Here is a 14,454-nt window from a genome sequence, read left to right as displayed (position 1 = left end):
TCTCTCCTCTCTCAGCTACCTGTTTGCTCTCCAGATAAAGCATGATCTGGCGTGTGGACGTCTGACCTGCAACGCCACCAGTGCTGCTCTGCTGGTCTCTCATATCGTCCAGTGTAAGCATGCTGTTTATTATAATATAGTTAGAGCTTCCTGATTTATTTTAGTCCCGGCTCCAGTGTGTTCCCGGCTCCAGTGTGTTCCCGGCTCCAGTGTGTTCCCGGCTCCAGTGTGTTCCCGGCTCCAGTGTGTTCCCGGCTCCAGTGTGTTCCCGGCTCCAGTGTGTTCCCGGCTCCAGTGTGTTCCGGCTCCAGTGTGTTCCCGGCTCCAGTGTGTTCCCGGCTCCAGTGTGTTCCCGGCTCCAGTGTGTTCCCGGCTCCAGTGTGTTACCGGCTCCAGTGTGTTACCGGCTCCAGTGTGTTACCGGCTCCAGTGTGTTCCCGGCTCCAGTGTGTTCCCGGCTCCAGTGTGTTCCCGGCTCCAGTGTGTTCCCGGCTCCAGTGTGTACTCCAGTGTGTTCCCGGCTCCAGTGTGTTCCCGGCTCCAGTGTGTACTCCAGTGTGTTCCCGGCTCCAGTGTGTACTCCAGTGTGTACTCCAGTGTGTAACGGCTCCAGTGTGTAACGGCTCCAGTGTGTACTCCAGTGTGTTCCCGGTTCCAGTGTGTACTCCAGTGTGTTCCCGGTTCCAGTGTGTACTCCAGTGTGTTCCCGGTTCCAGTGTGTACTCCAGTGTGTACTCCAGTGTGTAATGGCTCCAGTGTGTAACGGCTCCAGTGTGTAATGGCTCCAGTGTGTACTCCAGTGTGTTCCCGGTTCCAGTGTGTTCCCGGTTCCAGTGTGTGTTCCAGTGTGTACTCCAGTGTGTACTCCAGTGTGTTCCCGGCTCCAGTGTGTAACGGCTCCATTGTGTAACGGCTCCATTGTGTAACGGCTCCATTGTGTAACGGCTCCAGTGTGTACTCCAGTGTGTACCGGCTCCAGTGTGTACTCCAGCGTGTACTCCAGTGTGTAACGGCCAAGGAACCTGTCCCGTTCTCATCCGTTCAGGCTCTAGTGGGGTAATCTGGAGAGACTGTCGCTGAATAACTGACAGAGGGAAAAGCTGCCAGTTCAGGCTCTAGTGGGGTGACGTCTGTGTGGATTGAACTCTCCTCTTGGTTATTCAGTAACACTCCTCTCCCCTTTCTCCTCCCTCTCGTCTCTCCTCTCTCTCCCCTTCTCCTCCCTCTCGTCTCTCCTCTCTCTCCCCTTCTCCTCCCTCTCGTCTCTCCTCTCTCTCCCCTTCTCCTCCCTCTCGTCTCTCCTCTCTCTCCCCTTTCTCCTCCCTCTCGTCTCTCCTCCCTCTCGTCTCTCCTCCCTCTCGTCTCTCCTCCCTCTCCCCTTTCTCCTCCCTCTTGTCTCTCCTCCCTCTCGTCACTCCTCCCTCTCCCCTTTCTCCTCCCTCTCCCCTTTCTCCTCCCTCTCGTCTCTTCTCTCTCCCCTTTCTCCTCCCTCTCGTCTCCTCTCTCTCCCCTTTCTCCTCCCTCTCGTCTCTCCTCTCTCTCCCCTTTCTCCTCCCTCTCGTCTCTCCTCTCTCTCCCCTTTCTCCTCCCTCTCGTCTCTCCTCTCTCTCGTCTCTCCTCTCTCTCCCCTTTCTCTCTTCTACTCTCTCTTATCTTTCCCTCTTTCTCGGTCTCTCCTCTCTTCTCTCCACAGCTGAGATCGGGGACTTTGACGAGGTCCAGAGTTTTCAGCACCTTCTTCACAACAAGTACATGCCTAACCAGGACGCTCTGATGGACAAGATCACAGAGTACCACCACAAGCACGTGTGAGTCACTCTACCTTTCTCTGGACCCTCCTGCAAAGTTGGAGTTTGGGTCACATACAAAGTGTGGACTACCGATCGCTGTCCGCGGTTCTGAAATAGCGATGTCTCCGCGGTTGCCAGGCTACCAGATGATGTGGTGTTTGTCTTTAATGGAGGCGTGTTTATTTAGATTGGGTTGTCGTGTTTCGCCTCGTGTTTCTCCTAGCTACAGGCCTACGGCATCACAATGCTGCTATTTACAACGTTGGCTGCCGGAAATCACGGATTTACTTGTTCAGTAAATTAAAGTGGGAAATTCAATGTATGTTTGATTCAACCGCATACTAATCAGTAACCAATATTTTTTTTGGGGGGGGGGATGATGTACCATGCCTTTGGAAAATATTCAGAACCCTTGACTTTAATCCACATTTTGTTAGGTTACAGCCTTATTCTAAAATGGATTCAAATTATAATTTTTTCATATCTTTACACAATACCCCATAATGTCAAAGCAAAAACAGGTTTTTAGAAATGTTTGCAAGGAGTGTCGAGGTACAGATCTGGGGAAAGGTCGAGGTACACATCTGGGGAAAGGTCGAGGTACACATCTGGGGAAAGGTCGAGGTACACATCTGGGGAAAGGTCGAGGTACACATCTGGGGAAAGGTCGAGGTACACATCTGGGGAAAGGTCGAGGTACACATCTGGGGAAAGGTCGAGGTACACATCTGGGGAAAGGTCGAGGTACACATCTGGGGAAAGGTCGAGGTACACATCTGGGGAAAGGTCGAGGTACACATCTGGGGAAAGGTCTCCAAGAACACAGTGGCCTTATAAATGAAAAGTTTGTAACCACTAAGATTCTGCCTCGAACTGGCCGCCCGGCCAAACTAAGCAATCGGGGGAGAAGGGCCTTGGTCAGGGAGGTGGCCAAGACTCGATAGTCACTCTGACAGCGCTCCAGAGTTCGTCTGTGGAGATAGGAGAACCTTCCAGAAGGACAACCATCTCTGCAGCACTCCACCAATCAGGCCTTTAACGGTAGACTGACCAGACAGAAGCCATTCCTCAGTAAAAAGGCACATGACAGATTACATCAGAAAGATGAGAAGTTAGATGGTGATTTAGCTGCTGTAGATGAAGCTTGATGTACATCAGTAGCCAAGGCCCAGTGTTATGTAATGCAGTACTGTAGTGTCTAGCATCCAGCCAGCGTCAGAGCAGTGTTGTTAATCTGACAGGCAACGTCTCTGTCCCTGTCCCTGTCTCTGTCCCCGTCAACGTCTGTCTCTGTCCCCGTCAACGTCTCTGTCTCTGTCCCCGTCTCTGTCCCCGTCTCTGTCCCTGTCCCTGTCCCCGTCCCTGTCCCCGTCTCTGTCCCTCTCTCTGTCCCTGTCCCCGTCCCTGTTCCCATCCCTGTCCCTGTCCCTGTCGCCGTCCCTGTCTCTGTCCCTGTTCCCATCCCTGTCCCCGTCTCCGTCCCTGTCCTTGTCTCTGTCCCTGTCTCTGTCCCTGCGGCCACACAGATGGTTAGAGATGGTCATCCATAAAGCGCCCCCTGCCTTCCAGCCTTCCCTGTAAAACTATTGTGGGACTGATGGAACAAGACTGTCCCTGTCCTCCATCCCTGAATTCCAGCTGAGATGACTCATCCATTCCTTGGGTGTGTGCCAGGGCCACTTCCTCCCTCTCATCCCTCCCTAACCCTCTGCTCTCTCTCCCAGAGATGGGCACCAGTCCTACGCTTTAGTCTGGGTGTAGATCTGGGTGTAGACGTTGTCCCTAACCACAGATCTAGAATCAGATGACTCTACCCCTAGTCTTCCCTGGGTATAGACGTTGTCCCTAACCACAGATCTAGGATCAGATGACCCCTAGTCTTCCCTGGGTGTAGACGTTGTCCCTAACCACAGATCTAGGATCAGATGACCCTACCCCTAGTCTTCCCTGGGTGTAGACGTTGTCCCTAACCACAGGTCTAGGATCAGATGACCCTACCCCTAGCTAGTCTTCCCTGGGTGTAGACGTTGTCCCTAACCACAGATCTAGGATCAGATGACCCTACCCCTAGTCTTCCCTGGGTGTAGACGTTGTCCCTAACCACAGATCTAGGATCAGATGACCCCTAGTCTTCCCTGGGTGTAGACTTTGTCCCTAACCACAGATCTAGGATCAGATGACCCTACCCCTAGTCTTCCCTGGGTGTAGACGTTGTCCCTAACCACAGATCTAGGATCAGATGACCCTACCCCTAGTCCTCCCTGGGTGTAGACGTTGTCCCTAACCACAGATCTAGGATCAGATGACCCTACCCCTAGTCTTCCATGCCCCCTTTTACTCCCTCTCTATCTGCCCTACCAACCCCCTCTACCCTCTGTGTCTGCCCTACCTACTCCCTCTACACTTTGTCTGCCCTCCTACCCCCTCTGCCCCCCTCTGCCCTCTGTGTCTGTCCTACCAACCCCCTCTATCCTCTCCACCCTCTGTGTCTATCCTACCAACCTCCTCTACAATCTCTGTCTGCCCTACTAACCCCCCCTCTCTGTCTGCCCTACCAACCCCCTCTACCCCCTCTACACTCTCTGTCTGCCCTATCCTCTACACCCTCTGTGTCTATCCTACCAAACCGGGCCCCTCTCAACCCCCCAAACCAACCACTGTCCCTCAGGAGACCAGCCAGCCCAGATCAGAGCAGGAAGGATGGAAGTGCCTAATTCAGGCCCACATACAGGAAACAGGAAACTATTTCCACTCAGCAGATTTAGTAACTCAAAGTCTCTCGTGTGTTGGTGGGGAGGCGGAGGGCAATATATTATCCAACATATTGGTTAAGCAAGCATTATGTTCATGGATTCTATTAGTTTAATGGATTCTATTAGTTTAGTGGGTTCTATTAGTTTAATGGGTTATTAGTTTAATGGATTCTATTAGTTGTATATACATGGATTCTATTAGTTGTATATACATGGATTCTATTAGTTTAATGGGTTCTATTAGTTTAATGGATTCTATTAGTTGTATATACATGGATTCTATTAGTTTAATGGGTTATTAGTTTAATGGATTCTATTAGTTTAATGGATTCTATTAGTTTAATGGATTCTATTAGTTTAGTGGATTCTATTAGTTTAATGGATTCTATTAGTTTAGTGGATTCTATTAGTTTAATGGATTCTATTAGTTTAGTGGATTCTATTAGTTTAATGGATTCTATTAGTTTAATGGATTCTATTAGTTTAATGGATTCTATTAGTTTAATGGATTCTATTAGTTTAGTGGATTCTATTAGTTTAATGGGTTCTATTAGTTTAGTGGATTCTATTAGTTTAATGGGTTCTATTAGTTTAATGGATTTTATTAGTTTAATGGATTTTATTAGTTGTATATACATGGATTCTATTAGTTTAATGGATTCTATTAGTTTAATGGGTTCTATTAGTTTAATGGATTCTATTAGTTTAGTGGATTCTATTAGTTTAATGGGTTCTATTAGTTTAATGGATTCTATTAGTTTAATGGATTCTATTAGTTTAGTGGATTCTATTAGTTTAGTGGATTCTATTAGTTTAATGGATTCTATTAGTTTAATGGATTCTATTAGTTTAATGGATTCTATTAGTTTAATGGGTTCTATTAGTTTAATGGATTCTATTAGTTTAGTGGATTCTATTAGTTTAATGGGTTCTATTAGTTTAATGGATTTTATTAGTTTAATGGATTTTATTAGTTGTATATACATGGATTCTATTAGTTTAATGGATTCTATTAGTTTAATGGGTTCTATTAGTTTAATGGATTCTATTAGTTTAGTGGATTCTATTAGTTTAATGGGTTCTATTAGTTTAATGGATTTTATTAGTTTAATGGATTTTATTAGTTGTATATACATGGATTCTATTAGTTTAATGGGTTATTAGTTTAATGGATTCTATTAGTTGTATATACATGGATTCTATTAGTTTAATGGATTCTATTAGTTTAATGGATTCTATTAGTTTAATGGATTCTATTAGTTTAATGGATTCTATTAGTTTAATGGATTCTATTAGTTTAATGGATTCTATTAGTTTAATGGATTTGATTAGTTGTATATACATGGATTCTGTTAGTTTAATGGATTCTATTAATTTAATGGGTTCTATTAGTTTAATGGGTTCTATTAATTTAATGGGTTCTATTAGTTTAATGGGTTCTATTAGTTTAATGGATTCTATTAGTTTAATGGATTCTATTCGTTTAATGGATTCTATTCGTTTAATGGATTCTATTAGTTTAATGGGTTATTAGTTTAATGGATTCTATTAGTTTAATGGATTTGATTAGTTGTATATACATGGATTCTGTTAGTTTAATGGGTTATATTAGTTTAATGGATTCTATTAGTTGTATATACATGGATTCTATTAGTTTAATGGGTTATTAGTTTAATGGATTCTATTAGTTGTATATACATGGATTCTATTAGTTTAATGGGTTATTAGTTTAATGGATTCTATTAGTTGTATATACATGGATTCTATTAGTTTAATGGGTTATTAGTTTAATGGATTCTATTAGTTTAATGGATTCTATTAGTTTAATGGATTCTATTAGTTTAGTGGATTCTATTAGTTTAATGGATTCTATTAGTTTAATGGATTCTATTAGTTTAATGGATTCTATTAGTTTAGTGGATTCTATTAGTTTAATGGATTCTATTAGTTTAATGGATTCTATTAGTTTAATGGATTCTATTAGTTTAATGGATTCTATTAGTTGTATATACATGGATTCTATTAGTTTAATGGATTCTATTAGTTTAATGGATTCTATTAATTTAATGGATTCTATTAGTTTAATGGGTTCTATTAGTTGTATATACATGGATTCTATTAGTTTAATGGGTTATATTAGTTTAATGGATTCTATTAGTTTAATGGATTCTATTAGTTGTATATACATGGATTCTATTAGTTGTATATACATGGATTCTATTAGTTTAATGGGTTATTAGTTTAATGGATTCTATTAGTTTAATGGATTCTATTAGTTTAGTGGGTTCTATTAGTTTAATGGATTCTATTAGTTGTATATACATGGATTCTATTAGTTTAATGGATTCTATTAGTTTAATGGATTCTATTAGTTTAATGGATTCTATTAGTTTAATGGATTCTAGTAGTTTAATGGATTCTATTAATTGTATATACATGGATTCTATTAGTTTAATGGATTCTATTAGTTTAATGGGTTCTATTTGTTTAATGGGTTCTATTAGTTTAATGGGTTCTATTAGTTTAATGGATTCTATTAGTTGTATATACATGGATTCTATTAGTTTAATGGGTTCTATTAGTTTAATGGATTCTATTAGTTGTATATACATGGATTCTATTAGTTTAATGGATTCTATTAGTTTAATGGATTCTATTAGTTTAATGGATTCTATTAGTTTAATGGATTCTATTAGTTTAATGGATTCTAGTAGTTTAATGGATTCTATTAATTGTATATACATGGATTCTATTAGTTTAATGGATTCTATTAGTTTAATGGATTCTATTAGTTTAATGGGTTCTATTTGTTTAATGGGTTCTATTAGTTTAATGGGTTCTATTAGTTTAATGGGTTCTATTAGTTGTATATACATGGATTCTATTAGTTTAATGGGTTCTATTAGTTTAATGGATTCTATTAGTTGTATATACATGGATTCTATTAGTTTAATGGATTCTATTAGTTTAATGGATTCTATTAGTTTAATGGATTCTATTAGTTTAGTGGATTCTATTAGTTTAGTGGATTCTATTAGTTTAGTGGATTCTATTAGTTTAATGGATTCTATTAGTTTAATGGATTCTATTAGTTTAATGGATTCTATTAGTTTAATGGATTCTATTAGTTTAATGGATTCTATTAGTTTAATGGATTCTATTAGTTTAATGGATTCTATTAGTTTAACGGATTCTATTAGTTTGGTGGGTTCTATTAGTTTAATGTGTTCTATTAGTGTAATGTGTTCTATTAGTTTAATGGATTCTATTAGTTTAATGGATTCTATTAGTTGTATATACATGGATTCTATTAGTTTAATGGATTCTATTAGTTTAATGGATTCTATTAATTTAATGGATTCTATTAGTTTAATGGGTTCTATTAGTTGTATATACATGGATTCTATTAGTTTAATGGGTTATATTAGTTTAATGGATTCTATTAGTTTAATGGATTCTATTAGTTGTATATACATGGATTCTATTAGTTTAATGGGTTATTAGTTTAATGGATTCTATTAGTTTAATGGATTCTATTAGTTTAATGGATTTGATTAGTTGTATATACATGGATTCTATTAGTTTAATGGATTCTATTAATTTAATGGGTTCTATTAGTTTAATGGGTTCTATTAGTTTAATGGGTTCTATTAGTTGTATATAATGGATCTATAGTTAATGGATTCTATTAGTTTAATGGATTATGATTCTATTAGTTTAATGGATTCTATTAGTTTAATGGATTCTATTAGTTTAATGGATTCTATTAGTTTAATGGATTCTATTAGTTTAATGGATTTGATTAGTTGTATATACATGGATTCTATTAGTTTAATGGATTCTATTAATTTAATGGGTTCTATTAGTTTAATGGGTTCTATTAGTTTAATGGATTCTATTCGTTTAATGGATTCTATTCGTTTAATGGATTCTATTCGTTTAATGGGTTATTAGTTTAATGGATTCTATTAGTTTAATGGATTTGATTAGTTGTATATACATGGATTCTGTTAGTTTAATGGGTTATATTAGTTTAATGGATTCTATTAGTTGTATATACATGGATTCTATTAGTTTAATGGGTTATTAGTTTAATGGATTCTATTAGTTGTATATACATGGATTCTATTAGTTTAATGGGTTATTAGTTTAATGGATTCTATTAGTTGTATATACATGGATTCTATTAGTTGTATATACATGGATTCTATTATTTTAATGGGTTATATTAGTTTAATGGATTCTATTAGTTGTATATACATGGATTCTATTAGTTTAATGGGTTATTAGTTTAATGTATTCTATTAGTTTAATGGATTCTATTAGTTTAATGGATTCTATTAGTTTAGTGGATTCTATTAGTTTAGTGGATTCTATTAGTTTAATGGATTCTATTAGTTTAGTGGATTCTATTAGTTTAATGGATTCTATTAGTTTAATGGATTCTATTAGTTTAATGGATTCTATTAGTTTAATGGATTCTATTAGTTTAATGGATTCTATTAGTTGTATATACATGGATTCTATTAGTTTAATGGATTCTATTAATTTAATGGATTCTATTAGTTTAATGGGTTCTATTAGTTGTATATACATGGATTCTATTAGTTTAATGGGTTATATTAGTTTAATGGATTCTATTAGTTTAATGGATTCTATTAGTTGTATATACATGGATTCTATTAGTTGTATATACATGGATTCTATTAGTTTAATGGGTTATATTAGTTTAATGGATTCTATTAGTTTAATGGATTCTATTAGTTTAGTGGGTTCTATTAGTTTAATGGATTCTATTAGTTGTATATACATGGATTCTATTAGTTTAATGGATTCTATTAGTTTAATGGATTCTATTAGTTTAATGGATTCTATTAGTTTAATGGATTCTAGTAGTTTAATGGATTCTATTAATTGTATATACATGGATTCTATTAGTTTAATGGATTCTATTAGTTTAATGGATTCTATTAGTTTAATGGATTATATTTGTTTAATGGGTTCTATTAGTTTAATGGGTTCTATTAGTTTAATGGATTCTATTAGTTGTATATACATGGATTCTATTAGTTTAATGGGTTCTATTAGTTTAATGGATTCTATTAGTTGTATATACATGGATTCTATTAGTTTAATGGATTCTATTAGTTTAATGGATTCTATTAGTTTAATGGATTCTATTAGTTTAGTGGATTCTATTAGTTTAATGTGTTCTATTAGTTTAATGTGTTCTATTAGTTTAATGGATTCTATTAGTTTAATGGATTTGATTAGTTGTATATACATGGATTCTGTTAGTTTAATGGGTTATATTAGTTTAATGGATTCTATTAGTTGTATATACATGGATTCTATTAGTTTAATGGGTTATTAGTTAATGGATTCTATTAGTTGTATATACATGGATTCTATTAGTTTAATGGGTTATTAGTTAATGGATTCTATTAGTTGTATATACATGGATTCTATTAGTTGTATATACATGGATTCTATTAGTTTAATGGGTTATATAGTTTAATGGATTCTATTAGTTGTATATACATGGATTCTATTAGTTTAATGGGTTATTAGTTTAATGTATTCTATTAGCTTAATGGATTCTATTAGTTGTATATACATGGATTCTATTAGTTTAATGGGTTATTAGTTTAATGGATTCTATTAGTTGTATATACATGGATTCTATTAGTTTAATGGGTTATTAGTTTAATGGATTCTATTAGTTGTATATACATGGATTCTATTAGTTGTATATACATGGATTCTATTATTTTAATGGGTTATATTAGTTTAATGGATTCTATTAGTTGTATATACATGGATTCTATTAGTTTAATGGGTTATTAGTTTAATGTATTCTATTAGTTTAATGGATTCTATTAGTTTAATGGATTCTATTAGTTTAGTGGATTCTATTAGTTTAGTGGATTCTATTAGTTTAATGGATTCTATTAGTTTAGTGGATTCTATTAGTTTAATGGATTCTATTAGTTTAGTGGATTCTATTAGTTTAATGGATTCTATTAGTTTAATGGATTCTATTAGTTTAATGGATTCTATTAGTTTAATGGATTCTATTAGTTTAATGGATTCTATTAGTTGTATATACATGGATTCTATTAGTTTAATGGATTCTATTAATTTAATGGATTCTATTAGTTTAATGGGTTCTATTAGTTGTATATACATGGATTCTATTAGTTTAATGGGTTATATTAGTTTAATGGATTCTATTAGTTAATGGATTCTATTAGTTGTATATACATGGATTCTATTAGTTGTATATACATGGATTCTATAGTTTAATGGGTATATTAGTTTAATGGATTCTATTAGTTAATGGATTCTATTAGTTTAGTGGGTTCTATTAGTTTAATGGATTCTATTAGTTGTATATACATGGATTCTATTAGGTTTAATGGATTCTATTAGTTTACTGGATTCTATTAGTTTAATGGATTCTATTAGTTTATGGATTCTAGTAGTTTAATGGATTCTATTAATTGTATATACATGGATTCTATTAGTTAATGGATTCTATTAGTTTAATGGATTCTATTAGTTTAATGGATTATATTTGTTTAATGGGTTTATTAGTTTAATGGGTTCTATTAGTTTAATGGATTCTATTAGTTGTATATACATGGATTCTATTAGTTTTAATGGGTTCTATTAGTTTAATGGATTCTATTAGTTGTATATACATGGATTCTATTAGTTTAATGGATTCTATTAGTTTAATGGATTCTATTAGTTTAGTGGATTCTATTAGTTTAATGTGTTCTATTAGTTTAATGTGTTCTATTAGTTTAATGGATTCTATTAGTTTAATGGATTTGATTAGTTGTATATACATGGATTCTGTTAGTTTAATGGGTTATATTAGTTTAATGGATTCTATTAGTTGTATATACATGGATTCTATTAGTTTAATGGGTTATTAGTTTAATGGATTCTATTAGTTGTATATACATGGATTCTATTAGTTTAATGGGTTATTAGTTTAATGGATTCTATTAGTTGTATATACATGGATTCTATTAGTTGTATATACATGGATTCTATTAGTTTAATGGGTTATATTAGTTTAATGGATTCTATTAGTTGTATATACATGGATTCTATTAGTTTAATGGGTTATTAGTTTAATGTATTCTATTAGCTTAATGGATTCTATTAGTTTAATGGATTCTATTAGTTTAGTGGATTCTATTAGTTTAATGGATTCTATTAGTTTAATGGATTCTATTAGTTTAGTGGATTCTATTAGTTTAATGGATTCTATTAGTTTAATGGATTCTATTAGTTTAATGGATTCTATTAGTTTAATGGATTCTATTAGTTGTATATACATGGATTCTATTAGTTTAATGGATTCTATTAATTTAATGGATTCTATTAGTTTAATGGGTTCTATTAGTTGTATATACATGGATTCTATTAGTTTAATGGGTTATATTAGTTTAATGGATTCTATTAGTTTAATGGATTCTATTAGTTGTATATACATGGATTCTATTAGTTGTATATACATGGATTCTATTAGTTTAATGGGTTATATTAGTTTAATGGATTCTATTAGTTTAATGGATTCTATTAGTTTAGTGGGTTCTATTAGTTTAATGGATTCTATTAGTTGTATATACATGGATTCTATTAGTTTAATGGATTCTATTAGTTTAATGGATTCTATTAGTTTAATAGGTTCTAGTAGTTTAATGGATTCTAGTAGTTTAATGGATTCTATTAATTGTATATACATGGATTCTATAGTTTAATGGATTCTATTAGTTTAATGGATTCTATTAGTTTAATGGGTTCTATTTGTTTAATGGGTTCTATTAGTTTAATGGGTTCTATTAGTTTAATGGATTCTATTAGTTGTATATACATGGATTCTATTAGTTTAATGGGTTCTATTAGTTTAATGGATTCTATTAGTTGTATATACATGGATTCTATTAGTTTAGTGGATTCTATTGGATTCTATTAGTTTAATGGATTCTATTAGTTTAATGGATTCTATTAGTTTAATGGATTCTATTAGTTTAATGGATTCTATTAGTTGTATATACATGGATTCTATTAGTTTAATGGATTCTATTAATTTAATGGATTCTATTAGTTTAATGGGTTCTATTAGTTGTATATACATGGATTCTATTAGTTTAATGGGTTATATTAGTTTAATGGATTCTATTAGTTTAATGGATTCTATTAGTTGTATATACATGGATTCTATTAGTTGTATATACATGGATTCTATTAGTTTAATGGGTTATATTAGTTTAATGGATTCTATTAGTTTAATGGATTCTATTAGTTTAGTGGGTTCTATTAGTTTAATGGATTCTATTAGTTGTATATACATGGATTCTATTAGTTTAATGGATTCTATTAGTTTAATGGATTCTATTAGTTTAATGGATTCTATTAGTTTAATGGATTCTATTAGTTTAGTGGATTCTATTAGTTTAATGGATTCTATTAGTTTAGTGGATTCTATTAGTTTAATGGATTCTATTAGTTTAATGGATTCTATTAGTTTAGTGGATTCTATTAGTTTAGTGGATTCTATTAGTTTAGTGGATTCTATTAGTTTAATGGATTCTATTAGTTTAATGGATTCTATTAGTTTAATGGATTCTATTAGTTTAATGGGTTATTAGTTTAATGGATCTATTAGTTTAATGGATTCTATTAGTTTAATGGGTTCTATTAGTTTAATGGATTCTATTAGTTTAGTGGATTCTATTAGTTTAATGGGTTCTATTAGTTTAATGGATTTTATTAGTTTAATGGATTTTATTAGTTGTATATACATGGATTCTATTAGTTTAATGGATTCTATTAGTTTAATGGGTTCTATTAGTTTAATGGATTCTATTAGTTTAGTGGATTCTATTAGTTTAATGGGTTCTATTAGTTTATGGATTTTATTAGTTTAATGGATTTTATTAGTTGTATATACATGGATTCTATTAGTTTAATGGGTTATTAGTTTAATGGATTCTATTAGTTGTATATACATGGATTCTATTAGTTTAATGGATTCTATTAGTTTAATGGATTCTATTAGTTTAATGGATTCTATTAGTTTAATGGATTCTATTAGTTAATGGATTCTATTAGTTTAATGGATTCTATTAGTTTAATGGATTTGATTAGTTGTATATACATGGATTCTATTAGTTTAATGGATTCTATTAATTTAATGGGTTCTATTAGTTTAATGGGTTCTATTAGTTAATGGATTCTATTAGTTTAATGGATTCTATTAGTTTAATGGATTCTATTAATTTAATGGGTTCTATTAGTTTAATGGGTTCTATTAGTTTAATGGATTCTATTAGTTTAATGGATTCTATTCGTTTAATGGATTCTATTCGTTTAATGGATTCTATTAGTTTAATGGTTATTAGTTTAATGGATTCTATTAGTTTAATGGATTGATTAGTTGTATATACATGGATTCTGTTAGTTTAATGGGTTATATTAGTTTAATGGATTCTATTAGTTGTATATACATGGATTCTATTAGTTTAATGGGTTATTAGTTTAATGGATTCTATTAGTTGTATATACATGGATTCTATTAGTTTAATGGGTTATTAGTTTAATGGATTCTATTAGTTGTATATACATGGATTCTATTAGTTTAATGGGTTATATTAGTTTAATGGATTCTATTAGTTGTATATACATGGATTCTATTAGTTTAATGGGTTATTAGTTTAATGTATTCTATTAGTTTAATGGATTCTATTAGTTTAATGGATTCTATTAGTTTAGTGGATTCTATTAGTTTAATGGATTCTATTAGTTTAATGGATTCTATTAGTTTAGTGGATTCTATTAGTTTAGTGGATTCTATTAGTTTAATGGATTCTATTAGTTTAGTGGATTCTATT

The 14,454-nt window shown here is 33.3% G+C and overlaps 1 protein-coding gene across 1 annotated transcript in view; it reads left to right on the top strand.

Moving 5' to 3' along the window:
* The window catches only part of LOC116361512 (FERM, ARHGEF and pleckstrin domain-containing protein 1-like), a 133,205-nt gene that overhangs the window by 27,015 nt on the left and 91,736 nt on the right, over positions 1 to 14,454 (top strand). The window contains 2 exon segments of the mRNA XM_031816004.1: positions 16 to 113; positions 1,694 to 1,808. Of these exon segments, the coding sequence (XP_031671864.1) occupies positions 16 to 113; positions 1,694 to 1,808 (213 nt within the window).

The sequence above is a fragment of the Oncorhynchus kisutch genome, unplaced genomic scaffold (genome assembly GCF_002021735.2).
Source record: "Oncorhynchus kisutch isolate 150728-3 unplaced genomic scaffold, Okis_V2 scaffold727, whole genome shotgun sequence".
Lineage (NCBI taxonomy): Eukaryota > Metazoa > Chordata > Actinopteri > Salmoniformes > Salmonidae > Oncorhynchus > Oncorhynchus kisutch.
The sequence above is the reverse complement of the archived record's forward strand: the minus strand, read 5'-3'. Positions and strand labels throughout refer to the sequence as shown.